At 42.1% G+C, this 19,584-nt stretch overlaps 1 protein-coding gene across 1 annotated transcript; it reads right to left on the reverse strand.

Moving 5' to 3' along the window:
• Window positions 1-16,902, reverse strand: znf865 (zinc finger protein 865). Its single transcript, XM_076301332.1, has 2 exons — window positions 15,991-16,902; window positions 1-6,689 (listed from the first exon to the last, which is right to left on the reverse strand). Exon 2 carries the CDS (start codon window positions 5,871-5,873, stop codon window positions 1,266-1,268), a length of 4,608 nt encoding a protein of 1,535 aa, XP_076157447.1. The 5' UTR covers window positions 5,874-6,689; window positions 15,991-16,902; the 3' UTR covers window positions 1-1,265.
• Between the last annotated feature and the right edge of the window lie 2,682 nt (window positions 16,903-19,584).

Consider the following 19,584-nt stretch of genomic DNA (forward strand, 5'->3'; position numbering starts at 1 on the left):
TCTTTTTACCTTTTTATTTGATTTCTTGAGGGTCTCAACATCTTTTGTAGGTTTAGGAAAAAAAAGAGGATAGTCGTTTAGTATTTATAGTTCTTATTTTTAGTTTACAGAGGAAGAAAAGGGGAAGAGAGGAACTATAGGTCGGTGTGTGGATATGATCGTGTTGGGAGACTAGGACAAACAAATCCAGAGGGGAGGGAGAAGAAAAAGAAATAAAATCACATGGATACACTTAAAACCCCTCATCTTACACGGATAACCCCCTTGTCACATCCCACCCACCCAGCACAGAGTAAAAATGATTAAAAAAGAATTTATACTTGGAATATAAAAAAAAAAAAACACAATAATATAATAAAATATAATACGAATTGTACAGTACAGGGTGGCTGATCCCATCTTGTGTGTTCCAAAACTTCAACAACAAAGACACTTGGAACTCTATGCAGGCCCAAGGTTTTCCTTCTTTCCTTTATTTTTTTTTTTTTTAAATCAGCAATTCAGAAAATGGCCTCTACCAATGCATTCTACCCTAGATCAAGATGCTGTTATTTTTCTGCTTGTGATTTTTGACGTCTTTACTGATGGATAAGTGTTTGGGATTTCTTTGATGAGGGATTATGTTATTCACAGAGTTAAGTTTCACAACAACAGTGTCTAAACGTGTTATCCTCGATGCCCAGACGACATCCGTTTTTCCAAGACTGACCCTTCTCCACCCAGGCATTCACCCCTCGGCTGAACATTTTGGCCAATACAAAATGACCAAAAAACAAAAACAACAACAGAAAAAGCACAATTCCACAATAAACAGAAAAAAAACTACACTTATCAAAAGAAAGACAGAGACTATACTGTTTGAATAACAAGGGAAAACTAAACAGGAGAAATAAAATCAGTACTGTTTGGATTAATTCACTCATATTTGAATGCATTCATTACCGCTAAACAGATGTTACGAAAAAGGATATGGTGAATGCATCTAAAAAGGACAGAGATGCTACGAAAACAGTCACGCTTACTAGAGTACTTCCCCCTTGAGGAATCCAAGTTAGAGCTCCATGTGTTATATGGATGTTGCTTTAGATGCAGGTCGGAAGAGTTCATGTTAATGGTGAAGTATATATCTAGAGGCATGTCTTCCTCCAACACTTATGCCCTATCCTCCCCCTTCCCCATCATCTTAAAAACACCCTAGATATCTTAGGTATTTTTTTTTTTGCTTTGTCTTTTTTTTTTCTCTTTATTTTTAATTAAAAAAATATTTAGTGCCTGTACTCAGTCACCACTGTTGATCTCTCGCTCTGGGCCTCACCAACTGTCCCTTTGGGTGACATCTGCAATTTCAGACCCCAGTTCCCAGTGGCAGCAGTGCCCCCGCGCCGGCAGGCAATCCTATGCCTTTCCAGCAGGGCGGCGTTCCAAAAGCGCGAGGGGCAGCGCGGGCACGAGAAGCAGCCTTGGTTGAGATGGAAGGCCCGGTGGCGGAGGGCGCCCAGGAGCCGGCGCGAGCGCTTCCCGCAGACGGAGCAGTGGAGTCGGGCCCTGCGGCCAGTGGTCCTTGGGGGGTGTCGTGTCGCACGGTGGACGAGTAGGGAAGCCTGGCGGGAGAAGGTGGTGCTGGGACAGAGGGGGCACGGGAATCGCTTCAGGTGGATCTCCAGCGACCTCAGCCCTCGGAACTTTAACCGGCCCACACGCCACGTCCCTCCGCCCCCAGCCCCACCTCTGGACCGAAGAATCTGAGCCAGGATCCATTTTTTCCTTTTCAGCTGTCTCTGGAGCCTGCGCTTTTTCCTTCGCATCAGTCTGTATCTTTTGGAGTTTTCATGGTTCATGTAGCCCATCAGAGGCCCCCTGCTGATCAGACTAAACTTCTTTTTTTTTTTTTTTTTTGGGTGCGTGACTTCCCCCGACTGCTGAGGTGGGCGCTGAGACTGGAGGGGAGGCAACTGAAAAGGGTGCTGTGACTGCTGCTGCTGGTGGTGATGGTGCTGCTGCTGCTGATGTTGCTGAGCAGAAGCAATCGGGATGAGAGGAGGAGCAGGGCTCAGGATACTGGAGGAGCTGCCTGCGTAGACATCTGTTTTTACCCCCAGTGGTGGCTGGTGGCTGGAGTGGTGGCCACTGGGGGAGTAGTGGTGCTGAGAAGACGCACTGGAGCCAGAGGTATGGGGTCCTGACTCGGGGACATAGAAGAGGGGGGAGTAGCCGGCTGGCTGGGGGATGGGATGCTGTGGGTGGGAGAGGGTGGAGTGGGATGGCTGGCCCCCATGAGGCCCGCTGTCTGGGGTCAGATGGAGGAGGGCATTAGTGGCTGCTTCACTCTCGGAAACTGATGATCCCGCACCCCCGGATCCGCTTCCTCCTGCGCCAGAGGCCTGGTTTGTTGGGGGCTGGGACAAACCATGCTGCGACAGCCTGTGTCGGGTTAGGCTATTGGAGTATGCGAAGGCTTTCCCGCACACCTCACAGCAAAAGAGCTTTTCCCCCCCATTTTCGTGGACTGTTTGATGATGGGCTGTCAGATGGAAGTGATGGCGGAAGGATTTCCAGCAGATTTCGCAGGTGTATAGCCGAGCAGGAGGTTGGTTGCCTGTGGTGGTATTGGATCCTTGCGAGTTATCCTGTGGGTACGAGTAATAGGAGCCCGAGTTTTTTTGATCTCCTTGCTGGCTGATAACTCCTCCATGGTTTTGAGCAGCATTGCTCTTAGTGTTACTCTTTCTTGGCCGAAAATCCCCCTTCAGATGTAGTTTTGTGTGTCTCTTAAGGCTCTGTGCATAGCCAAAGTCTTTCCCACACAGGGAGCATTTGTAGTTCTTCTCGCCTGAATGCACGGTTTGATGTTTGGTGAGGTGGAAAGGCTCTCTGAAATCCTTCCCACAGACGTCACAGTGGAACGGCTTTTCTCCTGTGTGCACACGATCGTGACGACGGAGGGTCTCACGTCTGCTGAATCCACGGCCACAGACGGTGCACAGGTACGGTCTCTCCCCATCTGTACGTGGTCCACTTGGATGACGCCGTCTACGCTTGACAACAACTTCACCAGGGCGGAGTTCTCTCTTCTGCCTGGGCTTCCTGGGACGCTTGGGTTTGGCATTGGGGTTCTGTTGGTTAGGCTGAGCTGGATGGGACAGGGGCATCATGGAGCCACTCATGCATTGGTTACTTCCTGCACCTCCTCGATAGGACTTGTCCAATTCAGATGTTGAAGACGGCCCGCTCGGGGATACTCCCATGGACCCAAAGCCAAGGCCTCCTAGCAGACCTCCAATGATGTCCCTTCTCTCCTCACGACCTTCGTTGTTGTTCAGTTCTGCAGGTAATGACGCGGCAGCAGCAGCAGCTATGGCAGACATGGCACTGCTGGTGACTTCATCTTCAGAGTCATCCAGAAGGGAGGAGAGGGGAAGGTGAGGCTGTTGGTGGTGATGGTGTTGCTGCTGGCTCTGAGGATGAGGGTGTAAGGTGGGCGCAAGAGGAGCTTTCCGCAGTGCTGGGCAAGTCATTCCACTGCTACAGGACCCATCAGCAGAGTAACAAGGAGATGGATTGCCCTGTTGGCGACGGTAATCATCAACTCTGCAAGATGTTTGGTAACGATTCCTAGAGTAATCCGAGCCATATTTCCCCTCGGTTTTAGGAGTTGTGCCACTGGTTCCACTTCTTCCTTGCTGATACATACCATCACAAGAAGACATTCCAGCACCACCACGTCCTTCAGTTTTCCCATAGCTCATTCCTGATCCATCTCCAACTTGTCGGCTGTGATATTCTCCACTTCCACCTGACTTTCCGTCCGCTGAATTCACAGAACTGTTCCCATCACTGCTTCTAGAGCGTCTTGGTTTGCCACAGGTACCAGAAGCTGCGTGATTGAGCAGGGAAGTGCTTTCCCGGAAGCAGCGTCCACATGCAGGACAGCGAAACGGCTTCTCCTCATGGATCTTCTCATGTCTTGTGAGGGACTCGCGGCGATTGAAAGACCGCTCACAGATACCACAGGCATAGGGACGTGCTCCAGAGTGGATGACTCCATGCTGAAGGAGATGGCCCCTTTTCTTGAAGCCCTTTCCACAATCTGAGCAGCAGTAAGTCCTCTCTGGGCTTGGGCAGGACGATGATGTTGGGTCTGGATTGGATTGCTGGTCTCGGTGATGAGCGTTTTGAGAGATCCCATCCTGAGTTGAGTGAGGGAGGCTTGTGTCAGCTTGGTGATGGTTAGAATTGAGATTGGAGCTACTGCCACTATTTCCACCCTCTCCATCTCCACCATGGGTGCGTATGTGTCTACGAAGGCTGGGAAGGTGCGTGAAAGACTTGCCACATTCCCCACAGTGATACAGAGGCTCAGGCTCTGTTTGTGTAGGAGCTGGAGCCATAGGAGGTTGGTTGTCAGGCTGTTTAGGGAGATGTGAGACATTGGTTACTAACACTGAGGCAGAGCTAGAGGATGGGGCGGAAGAAGAGGAGGAGGAGACAGTTGAAGAAGAGGAAGATTGTGTAGAAGAGAGGATGGACGAGGGGTCTCCAGCAAGACCCCTCAAACCAACCCCTCCACCTCCTCCAACGAGGCCAGAGGCGGTGTCATGACCATGTCCCGCAGAGCTGCTGTGGCAGCCAGGGTTACTGCTACTGCCACTACTGCTACTGCTTCCGTCAGTTTTTCTCTGGGGCAGATAGCCGGCCATGGCCTTCTTTCTCCTGCTGCCACTACCTCCACTTCCTCCAGCCCCAGAGCCACTTTCTCCCTTACCCTCATCCTTGGGGACAGATAGATGAAGTGGCAAAGGAAGAGGTAAGCCTGCTTCTTGTTGCATCAGGGAAGCTAGTTGGTTGGAAGAGAGCACTGGAATGCCTTGAAAATCAAAGCCTCCCAGAGGTGAAGGTTGTGGGGCTGGGTGTAGAGGGTGGTGTGGATGGGCATGAGTGTGGGGGTGTGATAAGGCATGGGGTGGCAGCTGCTGTTGTTGCTGTGGGGGCTGGGGAGTTGGATGTCCATGAGTGTGTGAGGGATGCAGAGCTGGGGGTGGTGCCAAGCCTGAATTTGAATCTCCAGCACCTTGGCCCAAGCCCAATCCCAGATGGTTATGGGTGCCTTGCTGTACCAGAAACTGCTCCAAGCTGGCATTGGCTGGCACTCCGGAGAGATAGTACTGATTGGCAGCAAGCATGCAGCTGAACTGCTGGTGTAAACTTCGAGCATCAGACTGGGATCCAACAAGTGGCTGGCCCAAGGAGGCCACAGTGCTGCTGCTGCTGGGGGGGTTGTTGGAGGTGGAGGTTGAACTGGAGGGTGAGGGTGAGGATGAGGATGGTCCAGGGGAAGCTTGGGGTACGGACAGGCCAGGGTGTAAAGGTGGTGGTGGTGGGGCAGATGTCACAACTCCTCCGATCACGCCCGAACTTCCTCCACTGCTTCCGCTACCAAAGTCAAAGCGGCCCATCCCCGAGTGGAGTTGCTCCTGGGCCAAGGCTGCCTCAGCAGGGTGGAAGGGTCGTAAGAACTGGGGATATCCAGAAGAGCTCCCGCTACCACTGCTGCTCATCTTGCTCGACTTCCTTGAGCTCTGTGATGAGGATTGAGTCTGCTGTGGAAGAGGGGGAGGGGGTGCACTCATTTTGGCAAATATGGAAGATGAATCCGCAAATGCATTACTCCTAGAACTCTGTAAGGATCCAAGGCCCAGGCCGGAGAGAACAGAGGCCTCACTCTGCTGCTGCTGCTGTTGCTGGAGCTGCTGCTGGAGCTGAACCTGCTGCTGGTGCTGCAACTGCCTCTCCAAACCCAGGCCTTTGAACTGGTGAGCCTGGTGTCCACTCAGCATTTCTAAAATGTCCATTGGGTATTTACCGAACTGGAACATTTCCCACTAGCTGCTCAGGGGCTGCTGATGGGGCTGCTTCCCGTTGCCCAGCCTCTCTTAGAGGACAATCCCACCTCCACTTAAGCAAGCAGGAACAGTTGCCTCTCTGATTTACGTTGCTCTTGCAAAAGCTGTCCTTATGCAGCCTGACTGAAGAGAGGTTGTAGTAAATCCAAAAGGCTTGCAAGAAACAGAAACTGGAGTGTACAGCACAATGAAGGAGGCTGGGGGGATTCTTTTGTGGAAACTGTCCCTATAGGTCCACTTCTAATGCTAGATAAATTAAAAAGATTATATAGGAATACTACCGTCTTGAGGGATTATGAGTATGCCTGATGTTGTACTGGCTTATTGTTTTTCTGTTAAAACAATTTGGTTTCTTTCTGTGCTTTGTGATTCAAAATTGCCCTTGATCATGGAAGCTTAAATTACAAAGTACCTACTGAACTCCTTTCAGAATGACAGATGTCAAGTTCATGATTAAATAAAAGAGAGATATGCTAAAAAAAAAAAATCAAAAAAAAAAAAAAAAACAGCTCTACGCGAGCAGTGTGCCTAAATGTGCACAGTTAGTGTCTACAGCCAAAAAATCTTTAAAACTCGATAAAGTTCATGGAATGCAGGTCAACCAACTGTTCCAAATAAATCTTGCCAGAATTGGGATTTTCCCAAGGCGCCTCGTGAAACTGCGTGGAGACCAGGATGTCCTTGAAAGCACTCAGTCCTCCAGAGTTTTCCCTCCGTGGGCCAGGCACAGCGGCACTAGCTCCTCGAGTGTCTCACCTTCTCCACCTGGCCAAGGGTAACGTGCAGATTCTAGGAAAAAACGGAACACATGGTATTAGTGATGCGAAGTTTGTTTCACAGAACTTATCACACATATAAAAACATTTATAGACATATATTAGGATAGAGGGCATTGCATAAACAGATTTTTTCTTTAAATGATTGGCTTCACAAAACACATTCTGTACCACTTTTTTTACAACCCTCCTTTGCACCCACTGTGGTACAGAATGCCTCCGGTGAGTCAAACGCCATAATTTAAGGGTCAGACTTTCATCACACTGAAAATGCATTTAACAGAAACAGAGATAAAAAGAAAGATCCAATAATGACAATGACTAGTCTATTAATGCTAACCAGTGACCATCAAGTGAAGTTATTCTTTCCAAGGTTTTACTGGCACACTGGTCATTAGAAATTTACTTTCATTTTCGTATGAAAAAGTGTGCACTTTGCATTCCTTTCCCTTTGCAAAAAGCATGCATTTCAAAAGTAACCGGTTGCCATCCAATTAGTCTTAGAGTGGCTAATGGTAGCTATCAAGCTACCCCGTTATCAAAATATCAAAATTATCCATAAAGCATCATTCTATTTTGAAATGCATTCTCTTGGTAAATTAATTGTTAATGGTATTGAAAATAAACGGCAGCAAATAGACCAAACAACCTATTATTCCCAACAATCTTGTTCACATTCTAAAAGTGCTAACTTCACAATGTTAAACCAAACACCGTCCGTAGAATTCTATTCTAAACAGGGTGGTTTCTTTTATAGACTAACAATATATTTCCTCTGTGGTAAGCAATAGACTGCAACGTAAATACATGTATGTCAGTAAAAAGGAAACAAATGCCTTGTTCCATTTGATTCACGAAGTCAAAACTCAGAGCTGGGGGTGATCCCATACGTTCCAGTTCCAATTCAGCAAACAAACACGTTTTGATTAAATAGCAACACCAACTGTTGACAACTCTTACATGTAACCACTGTAGAAGCATGTCCACAGGTAGAAGGTGGATGGTAGGCTGTGCAATTAGAAAACTTGATACGTTTCGGCAACACATTTGGCCTTTATGGATGATACCAAGTTCAAACTTTCGTTTGGGAGCAAAACTAAGTTCATTGGAGGAGTTGAGCTAGACAGTTGTTCGTACAAGCCTGTAAATAAAGAAATTGCTATATTTCAAACTACTGACAAGGCTCAAAACTTCGGTGGTAGCGTGGATAGGGTCCCTGCAAACAAACCGAAGTATTGTAAACTTTGAAAGTTTACAGAAAGGTTCTAACAAAGGCTGTTTCTGAAGGTAGTGCAGTGTCTTATTTCATTTTCATTTAACTTTTTTAACACTCGTCTGATATTAATGCACAGCTGCCTACCGCATCTTGGAAGTTTGTTGTGATAAACACTTGTGACATCTACTAGACTACAACTAATGGCAACTTGTGACGGCCATTCATTCACGATATGTTGTAAAATATTGAAATTATCGGAAGTTTACATATGATAGTTTAAACTGTAGCCTACTCTTTTCTTGTCTCTCATGCCTGTTTCATCCTGACCAGGAGGAACGAATGAAACATTAAATTCTTCAACAAGGTCATCGTTAGATTAGAGGGGAGAAGGAATGGGAAAAGATCTGGGCACAGTTCTTCCAGAACTTCGTGTCAAGTAAAAGCGTTGTCGAGCCTACGTTTGCATGTAGGCAATTTATATTCACAATACTTAGGCCTACTAAAATACATATTATTTTATTGCATTTGTATTGGATTAGGGCTGGGACAACGCGATGCAAAAAATACGTCGACGCAAAATATGCGCGTCGATTCGTCAAGCATAACGTGTGCTTAATATTTTAAATTTTACACCTTCAGTGTTTTCCATACGTTGACTAATCTGTGGCTGGGCGCCACAAAATCAAAACCTTCCAGCACACATTGATGTTCTATGTTGTAGGCCTACTATTTAAATTAAAGATAAGATAAAATAATTTCATTGAGCTGCACTTTTTACTCACGCAGCCTTTCCTCGCCCCGCCCGCTCTCTCTCGTAACGAGCCCGCTGCTCCTCCTCTGCATGTGCATTTAACTAAATATTCACGATTGTTGAAGGATTGTTGTTGCCACATAGAAGCACTGCATAGAACACAGTGGGCTAAATTGCTATTAAATCCGTTTAGCATCGTGACCATGCTGCGCAAATTTGTTCAAAACTGCTGCATTAAAGTTAAAGTAAACTCTGCTACGGTCTTATCACAACATAGTACATTGAGGAGACTAAACTAAGTTAAGTTACAGTATGCAATCAACCAGTATCTCAAAGCTAACGTTAGAATACTGTTTGGATGTCAAGTTTAGCATGCTTACTTACAGCTGCTTGTATTTCGTTACTCATGCAGGGCTCATTTTATTGACTCTGAATGTTCGCAAAATCCCGATGTAAATGGAAAGGTGTTTTCCAAGACTCAAACGTGCTTGTCCCAAGGAGAAGTACGAACCGTTATTTGAACTTACTACGTTATGAATTGCATCCACACATCAGCAGCCTTTTAACTGTGTTAATGTTAATTGCAAGGATCCCCTTACAATGTCTTAAAGTGACAGGCACTCAATTAGACCTACACTACTGAACTTTATTGAATGCTACCTCTGACTAAGAATGCATTACTTTGCACTTGTATAGTCTTTTATTTTGGAATCTTAAGAGCAATAAACATATTGCAATGTTAAAGAATTCATGTTTAATTCATTCAGATATGTAAATAAACATGTATAAGTTGCTATTAGTCAATTAATGAGTCGAAATCGAATCGGACTGAAAAAATGAATCGTTAGATTAATCGATGCATCGAAAAAATAATCGCTAGATTAATCGTTTAAAAAATAATCGTTTATCCCAGCCCTATATTGGATGTTTAGAGTTAAAAAATAATAATAATCGGTCGGTCTTAACGCAAGTTTACAGCCGGCAAGTCGGTCGGACTAAAAGGGGAAAAAGATCAATATATTTTGGTCGGTTCTAAATTGACAGGGTCGGTCGGGTTACGGCAAACGAAAATATATTTAAGGATGGCCTAAATTTTCATACCATTACATCTAAACACCGTTCATTTTCATAATTTCATTGAGATACTAGTCTGGCACCTAACAATGCAATATCATTTCCCTTGGACACTTGGGATGCCATACCAATCAGCATTTCAAAAGAAAAGTGGCTGAGGTAAACTGCAGTAGCAATGCCAGCAAACAAAAAATGCAGTCTGAAGAATGTGTAAACACAGCAATGGTAAGCCTAAATACATTGTCTCCTGACTCCCGATGCAGTTTATCATCAGGCTGTAAAGCTTAGGTGAAGTAGGAAGTAACATTAGGAATCCGAACAATTTTATTGAAATCATTGGTCCAGCTTTCTCCCATTATGATGCTAAAGTTGGAAACATTACCCATTGAGTACCGAAGTCTGACGTAGCGTTTCCATGACGGCAGAATCACTGGATCTAAACAAACTTTCGAAGTGGCTTAAATAGCATTGAATGTAGACATGTGTGGCATCATTTCTAGCTAATAAATTGTTTTAAATGTAGGCTATAGCCATTTAAACATGCTTTACCTGCTAGGCAGCAGCTTACCCACATAACACGGATTCCCTGGCAGGTGTAATATAAAGAAACAAAATTCCAGTGGATATTTCACGTCTTCTCAAAGACTGGCGGCTGTTAAGAGTGATGTTTTTTGCTTAAAAAATAAAGCCAAAATACGTCCGTGAATTTAAGGATTTTAACCGCATGCTGTGAAGTTACATGCAGATCTCTTTTACAGAGGAAACCCATGCTAAAATAAAACTCTGTAGTCACGAATTTGATCGTGTTGGTATGAATATATGTTGTAGCATGTGATTCCTACAGTGTAAAAAAATATACTAACATCTTAGAAACGTTGTAAAATTATTGAAATAGATTAAGAAAAGCCACCGCTAATGGTGATTTAAATGGTTAGATTGATTTGTTTAGATCCAGTGAAATTGCTGCCTTGGCAATGCTACGTCATGGCTTCGGGACTATTGTGAGAGGCCAGATTCTCTTCATAAAGTGTAAGCTAACAAAGTGAAACAAAGTAGAGGGTCTAGAAACCAAGCTAGGAATAGTGTCCATTTCATAACTTTACGTTCATGTTAGCCTAACAAATAGGCCGCTACCCTAATGTAACATTGATGGTACCTGGGGAAAATGGAAAAAAGTTGATTCAACAGCATCACAATTCAATGGTAGTGTAATCTGTCTGTAAAACAATGTTTCATTCAACCTGGACAGTCATGAGTAAGCTTAGGCTACATTTTCCACTTTAATAGGGTAGGTTACAAATGCTAATATTACTTGCAGCTTATTTCACTTAGCTTGGCCCCGCCCATCCTAGATCTCCTTTCAGGGAGATACTAGTCTGGGACACGATAATTTACTAACCTTTCCCTTAGACAAAAAGTATCAGGCTAATCAGCAGTGATAGGGGAAGACGAAATCAAAACTTATTGTGATAAACAGTAGTAGAAACAACTGCAAACACCAAAACATGCAGTTGGAAAAATGCAGAAATGTATTAACAGCAAAGGTAGACCCCAACATACATTGTTCCTGATTGCTGATGCTGTTTAGAAATTGTCAGTTTGTAGCCCTTAAGTTCAGGAATTTAGGAATCTCTGATGAATGTGATTGGTAAGGCAGGACTAATGATTTCAAAGTTAGTGCCAGTCGCAATGCAAGTGTTGGAAAGGAATCCCAGTCATAAGTCACCAGACTCTATTCACTTTGTGAATGATTTTAGATTTTTCCAGACTGGCCTATTTTACTGGCCTTCACAAGTTCACTTGTCAGTTCACTTCAGTAGCCTAAAAGCGACACTGTCGTTTAATTACTTTATGTTCATGTAAGAAATAGGTTGTTTTATAAGCCTTCGAAATGTCATCTCCATTAACCATATGAAACAACAATGATTAACCACCAAAGCTTTCTCTACAGTTTCATCTCGTGAGAAGGTTGTGTACATGAGCTAGTTTGGTGTGGAGATTGTGGGCAGGTTTAGGTCTACTAAACAAGAAAGGAATTTTTAGCAGACATGACAATGTTGTAGAAGGCTACATAAACGGTATGACCATTTTGATAATGTTTTGTTACGTGTCCATTCCACACTATTCAAAAATCTAAGGGAGAACGGACAAACAAATGTATGAGGAATTTGGTCCACTGAGGCTCCATTAAGATAGACTGATATTAGTACAGGTACGATGGTTCTCTTAAATTAAATTTTTAAAAAGGTTGTGGATATAATGGTGTCAGAAATTGGCAATCATACCAATTAGTTTGAACATATCGCTTCAATATCGGCAGAAATGCCATATCATGCTTCTCATTGAATTATTAACCAAATTATTGGAACTCACAACTTATAAAATATGGTACTCAACTGTTGAGATATTCAATAGGTCCAAAAAACTATATTAGGCTATAATGAATATAGTATCACTGGTTATCTTATGTGACACTATTACCATACAATGAAACAATTAAGCTATTGCACTAAGAATGTCTGAGGCCTGGGTGACAAAATGATAGCGAGATATATCGCGATAAACAGTTTACAGATTGCAATAAGAAAATTGTTCGATGGAACACCACGGATGCATGATTCAATTTCAAGCGTGCTTCTTGACTTGACACATGAAAATGCACCAGAGATCAATATGTTATGTACAGTTACCACAGGTTACTTTATACAACCACAGGTGGCACTGTAGTAACTATAAAACATATTGATCTTAATGGTGCATTTTGCCCATGTTCAGGGTGGAAAATAAAAAAGAAAGATTTGCATAAGACAAGTCAAATTGGTGCTTTTAAAAAGAAGGGATCATGGAGAATAAAGAAAAATATATATAAAAAAATATTCCCACAAGGTGTTTGGGTGCTCTGAAAATGAGAACCAAAATGATTTTTCAGACTTGTGAGGTCTGCTGTTCAGACCCTGAAGGAATTTATTTTCTGTTCATGGCTTTTTGTGAGAGTGTTTCTACTCATCTCAATAAGGAACATAAATCAAGAGCCTATATGTTGAGTACAAATATGTCTTCTGAAGGCCTAAACAGAGCCCAGCCAAATAAAATTTTGATCAACTTTGAGGGACAGCTATGACCATGCAGGGCCATCCAGACCAAACGTGATGATTGTGCTATATACTATTCCTAGTTATGTACCAGCATGCAAAATTGGAGCCTCCTACATGGTTTAGTTCTTGCACTATGGGCTTGTGAACTTTGACAAAAAAAAAGAGGCCCCCCCCCCCCCGTAAAACTGTCTGTATCTTGGAAAGTATTGATCTTACATAAAAGTAATTTTACAGTGTGTCTCCTGGGTAACATAGGTACACCTGGTAATTTTTTCAGATTGTTTTTGAGACCTAAGTGTGTGGGCCCTGGTTGAATTGACGTGGAATGACCCCACCACCATTACTCATTCCTTCTCTACATAACTTCTGTGTCTTAAACATAGTTGCTGACGTCACGATTCCAGTCCACATAAAACCATTCAGATTACTTTTTTGTCTGATAATTTTAATCAATTTAAAGGTTGAACAAACATATACAAATCTTATAAAATAATTTTAGCCTAATATAGTGTATTCATACTCATAGTGCATGCCATGAAAAGTACTCCATAGTACTTGATACATACCAATAAAGTTATGAAAACACTGTCCCTACTAGCCAGTTTGGCTATATGTCAAAATAAACCTTTTTAAGGTTGCTAAAAATAATCAATAATTATCAATAATTACCCATATTGACTGATATGAATAATCTGGTGATCTATACTTCAGCCATATTGCCACGGGCTAGGTTTATCTCTATGAAAGATGCAAGGTGGCTTTGTTTGGTCAATTCCTTGGCACTGCAGTAGGCTTCTTGTAGGTGTTACTGTTTGACATAGCACCTTTTTTGCTTTTCAGCAGTGGGTAATCCACTTTTGGAATACTGTACTGAGTCTCCTTAATTTACAGCACGGTATCAGTTTGCAGTTTGATCCCAAAAATGGGTACAACCTCAGTATCTAAGAATGATCTTCATTAAATTATACACACACATGCACAGACAGACAGAGCAAGGCAAGGCAGGAAATAAGGAGGGGGGGGGGGGGTGGTAATTCTTTAAAATTAACTTTAACACCAGTTAAAATGAATCATTGACTTCAGTAATGGGCCTAATCCATGAACTGTCTGTGTTTCTTTGATTATTACCAACATTTAGCTTTGTCAATGTTAAAAAAGAAAGGAAGAAAGGTTTCCGCAATCCACCCATATATCTACAAGGTCCCTCCTCACCTCAAAATAGTAAGGAGAAAAGACAAATAATTATCAGGAATAAAAACAAAACTTGATTAGTAAGGGAGTCCTTTGTCACGCAGTCTATTCCAGTGACTGGGGGTGGGGGGGCATGGCTACATGGCTTCTCTACAAGTAAATGTCACACTCCTACAGCATAAAACTATTAACGAATTATCATCTTATAAGCCAGAAATAAGGGAAGCACCTTTTGACAATTGAACCAAACTGCATGCAATGCTTGAATAAATACAATGTAACTAATGTGTTACATTGTGTTGTGCCCGTGTGCAATTGGCTATGATGTCAGTGTACCGGCATGGAACATTTGGGAGTGGGGGTGGGGGCAATTCTTGACCTGACATCAATGCAGGCCTGTCCCCTTTAGAACCTTTTCCTATTATTGTTCAGGTAGGCCTAATATGGGCTCAAACAGTATTCCAAGTCCAAAATTAAAATGTTTAATGAATGCTGATCTAATTTTTTTTTGTGAAAATATTGGGTGACTCACTAGGACCTGAAACCAGACCTACCAGCCCTCCCCCAGACCCAAGCATGGAAGAATACCATAACTTGAGTGGCAGCTACATAAGGCTCCAATCTGTACAAAATAGCAGACCATAAGAACAGTGTCTAGACCACAGGAGTCTTATTCTGTCAGTAGTGGTTCATCAAATCACCTCAAGCATCGAGATAGAAATGTGAAAAACGACTGAAGTACACAAATATACATGAGTGACATTTCCAGTTTATGCACAAACTGCTTCATAAGATACTAAATTAGTCAACATTCTAGCATTTCAATGGTTATAATGCTGCCTCCAGGCACATAGAATATCCTACATACCATAACTGCAGACACCTAACCACAAAACATGTTTCTGTTATTGAGAGGAAACATTAATGGTAAGCATTATACAAATAACTAGTATATATATATTTATATAAAAAGTATCTGCGCAATAAGGTAGGATCTGCCAATATACCTGTTTAACAGACACCCTGTAATGAGTCTTGACATGCCATGTTTTTAACCTTTCGAATTACTGACAATTATACTAATCGGTAAATGAACTCCCCACATGTACACAAAGACACATGGACACGCAATACCAAAAAGCTTAGCCGGTCACTCCTGTAAGTTAGTTCTCACATAAACAAAAGTCTGCAGCAACGTACCGTGTCGTCTTGCGCAAGAGCAACAACGACAATAAAACATTATTAGGCTATGATGATATAATCCGAGTTCATTCTTGAATTGCCTAGTCTTGGCGAGATCTGTCAGGTAACGAACCAAACAATCACCTTAGGTGGGCCTATCCTTCATCCGAGTTGACGTGCAAAAGACAGATAGCAAGCTAGTGTAATGTGCTATTGGAGATGGCACCAGGAACGCATTTTCTCCCTCTTTGAAGCCTAGGGCTTTGGGGAACACAGCAGATTACCAAACAGGGCAGTCAAGCGATGGCGCGATGGTCGACAGTGACAGGCCTCTCAACTCAGGTATAGATTGGGGCGGATTACCTGATTTTGCCCTTTGGCCTAGCAACAATCCGTGTTAATTTACTGGCTTTGGCATTTCCAAGGGTTTATCTTCTGATGTGTAAAACATGACGCTATTGAAATGGTCAATACATAACTGAGTGTCTCACAACAATCGTGCCAAAAAAAAAACGCAAATATATTATTTCATTACAACGTTGATATGGTCTTAGAAGATGATTTAACATATTCTGTAGATTTTTGAATGCTCAAAGGCAAATGAAAAGTTCCTAATCGAAATTGGAAAAACAATGTCTTTCATGCTGTGTGGGGTGGTCATTCTGCCTATCCTGCAGGACCCCTCACTCACTCTCAAGTGATATTGTAGAGAATGCGCATGCATAATTACACTTTTTGTCTCGGCATAAACAATGACAAAGTACTTATACAACTTCCTGACCAAGATGGCAAGCTAATAACTTACCTGAAGGTTTGGCGGGTCGTCAAGAGATCCGAACCTGATGCTCCACAGCAGGAGGTTGAACGCAGAATTTAAAAAGGGGGGTGTAGGGAAGGGGGCAATCGAATTTCTTCTTAAATCACATTTCTTGGTACCACACAGGCGATATTAAATGCAAAAAAATCTTCTATGCAACATTAAAAAACAAGAATAATGTGACATTCGGTAATAGCTTCTCGGCTAACACTTGGGCCTCTGCGTTAGTTTCTTCTGACGTTAATTCTAATTTTCAAATGCAAGCGTCGAAGGATAACAAATATAAAATGTATACTTCTTGAGTAAACAGTCCCCCTGATGAAAGTAATTCCACTTGGCCAGTAACGTAGCTACCCATCCAAGTGAATACAGGGTTTCGTTTTCATCTCGCTTGCTAACTTAGCTAATTAAGCTATCTGGCTAGTTTGATAGCTGGCGCTGATGGCTGGCAAAAAACAAGGTATCCGTTAACAGTTCGTTTGGGAAAAAATAGACTTTATGTGGTTAGGCCTTGCATAAAAGAGTCCAGAAACGGGAAGCACACACAAAGGCGGTATCCGATTTCAGGTTAGCAGGTCATTTTCTTCCTTCAGCCGAAAAACACCTCGAAGGCCTCCCCATCGGCCCGACGACAGCTCTGTTTTCGACCCGTTAACCAAACCCAATTTCCGCTGGGTTAGCTATCTTTCAAATACCGAGTATTTTTTCATTTGCATGCGCACTCGCCGGTGTATTGCTTGATTACCCGCGATCTTAAGTCAAAATGTCCTCATTATTCGTATCCATTTATATTTAGGTATTTTTTTCAGCGGAATATTTTCCGCCCCGTGTCAATTTTCGGTGTCCCCGTCTTCCTATGAATACTTATGTTCGCTTCACTTCAAAGTGGTCGTTTCCGGTATGGTATTTGGTTCCGGGTAGTGTTACACGCTTAACTGTCCGTGGTGCTGCCAGATATTTCTTTGTTTATAACATTTGGGGAATTCAAATAACATTACATTTTGCTATTGGAACATAATTCATGACAGGCATCTGTATAGCCAAATGCATTCGTTCATATTCGTATGGTTATTCCAATGAGCATATGTCTTTAAAGAACGTTGTACATCAAGCTAATGTTAACATTTGCAAACGTATGTCGTCAGATTTGAGACCTGACAGCAAGGAACAATAAAATGTGTCCAGCACAATAGAAACTCCCTGCCTGCTGACAGGTCGAGGAGGCACGCTCATCAAACGTCGGAGCTTGTAACAGAATGTGTAGGACCGGGCGAATTTATTTATGTTGGTGACGTCAAATATTATCAATTGTTCCCGGGATAGAAATGTTTCAATTGAATGCGTGAATAGTATGTGTGGTGGTTGTGATTAGAGACTTTCCTTGGACACAAACATTCCTAGAACAGAACGAAGCCAGATGTTCACCACATATGCGATACGGGGTCATTAAAGATAATTAATTCAGAACATAAGGCAACTGTAACAACCTCTAGCGTATCACGGTTCAAAATCATGGTCGAAACTACGGAGCACACGACAGTGCCCGAGGTTTCTAACATTTCGAAGCCATTTTACCATGCTGCCTTCTGCCTGCACGAAATCCCCGCGACCCGGCCCCTCAAAATGGCGAACGTCGGGAACGCCTCACTTGCTGTGGAGGTAGGAGAGGCGCATGTCTGTAGACTAGGTGAAGACCAGCTTTGAACGTGTGGCTTTAAAGATACGAGGTTGCTAAATTATGCCGCCACTTGGAAAGAAAATTGGCCGCAGACAAAAAAGAGATACTAAGTCGAAACTCTGAGATAGTCTATTAAGTAAAACATGTTAGATAGCCTACTAAATCGAGATGTTGAGATGAAAAGTGCAAAGTGGCCTAGCATATCTCAATTTTGATTTAGGCATAATATTATTTTTATAAAATTATTACATTTCGACTTATGTCATGATTTTGACTTAATTCAAGTTTGACTTTGTTGCTTTTTTTCCCCAAGTGGTGGAAACCAGCTTCCCTATTAAATATTACTAAATATATGATTCTGCTAAAGAAAAGTATAAGAAATATTAAAACATGAGAAGTGTAATCAAAGACTTAAATTAGGATATCTATCCTAAATAGTTTCAATGTGTTACCCAGGCTATTTGCCCAGACCAATAGAGATAGGCCCCAATTTTTTTTTTTTTTTTTTTTTTTGTAGTAGCCTAGCCTGCTTTACAAAATTGTGATTAACTTTTCATCACAAACACACATAAAGCAGTTCACTCATTGTATTTTTTATTGTTATTGTTATCATTAATTAACATTATTCTACAAAGGTAGGATACCACTGATAACTGGAATTATTTCAATTTGTCGAAACAAAGGAATTGGGTTTATCTTTTGTAACAAATACACAAATTTCCGAGGTATGCAAATTAATGTCTCACTCCTCCAGGGCCAGTAAAGCCCTTAATGTTAAAGATTTGTAGTTCAGTCTTTATCAAAATGTCATGCTGCAAACTCATCATGGGGGAACACAATGTAGGCCTATTTGGGGGCAGCCTAAGCCACTCACAAAATATGTAACTTTGGCACTCATTTGAGTATGCAGTCACTCAGTCACACATACGGTTAGACTTCCCTGACATTAACAGGCACACAAAGCCAGGGTTAAGTATAAGCAACTTAATATAGCTACACAATAACAATAGGCTGTCTCTTTTCAAATCCAAGAGAAGATTATATCTTTAAAAATGACTGGCCCTTCATACTCTGAAACATTGCTTTCAACTTCTCAGCCCAACATTTGTGTTTTAAAAAAGATTTCAAAATAACTTCTCATTTTAAAATGAGATTGGATTTCTAGAACACCTTTGTCAATGTTAGATCGCACACAACATGTTAATATCACAATAAATAGGATTTGTATCTCCCAAAATGTGGCTGTCATATCATTATCATTTGCTTCTCCCGAAACATATTGGAAACTGAGTCAAATTTCAGTTGATTCACAACTACAGTGTAGTTTAGCCTTATTTAGCCCATATGAGAAATCTTGCACATATTTATTCTTAAATAAGGTTGGGAGTCCTAAAAATCAAGAAGCTACAGAGAAATAAATCAATTTGTAATATACTGTGGATTTTCCTAAAAAGCACATTTCTCTGACGCCATAACAAAGATGTCAGGTCAAATGAGATTCAACTCTCTTGAAACAGACACAGGAATACACACAGACACACAAACACAGATGCACGCACAGGACACATACACACCATGACATCAAGTCAGCACGATGACATTGTCAATACTGTCTTTGACATCTTCACATGCGGTCTTGTCTTTTCAATATAACTGCATCTGAATTTTTAAAAAGTCAACAATACAAATGTTTAAATTCCACCAAAACTAAATATTCAGAATGTAGTGAACGCCAATGAAATGAAAGACAAATAAACAAAAACAGATAAGAAAGAGTTATGGTAATAATGAGCTAGAATCCATAGGTCATCAACATAAATAAACAGCATTTATAATCCAAGTTTATCAGGATTCTGTCAAATACAGTGATAAAACATAACACTCCTAAGACAATTTTATGTGGA

The sequence above is a fragment of the Alosa pseudoharengus genome, unplaced genomic scaffold, assembly GCF_046254945.1.
Source record: "Alosa pseudoharengus isolate Yale_2024_CS ecotype anadromous, Long Island Sound unplaced genomic scaffold, YU_APseudo_1.1 YU_APseudo_1.1_scf_23, whole genome shotgun sequence".
Taxonomy (NCBI): domain Eukaryota; kingdom Metazoa; phylum Chordata; class Actinopteri; order Clupeiformes; family Clupeidae; genus Alosa; species Alosa pseudoharengus.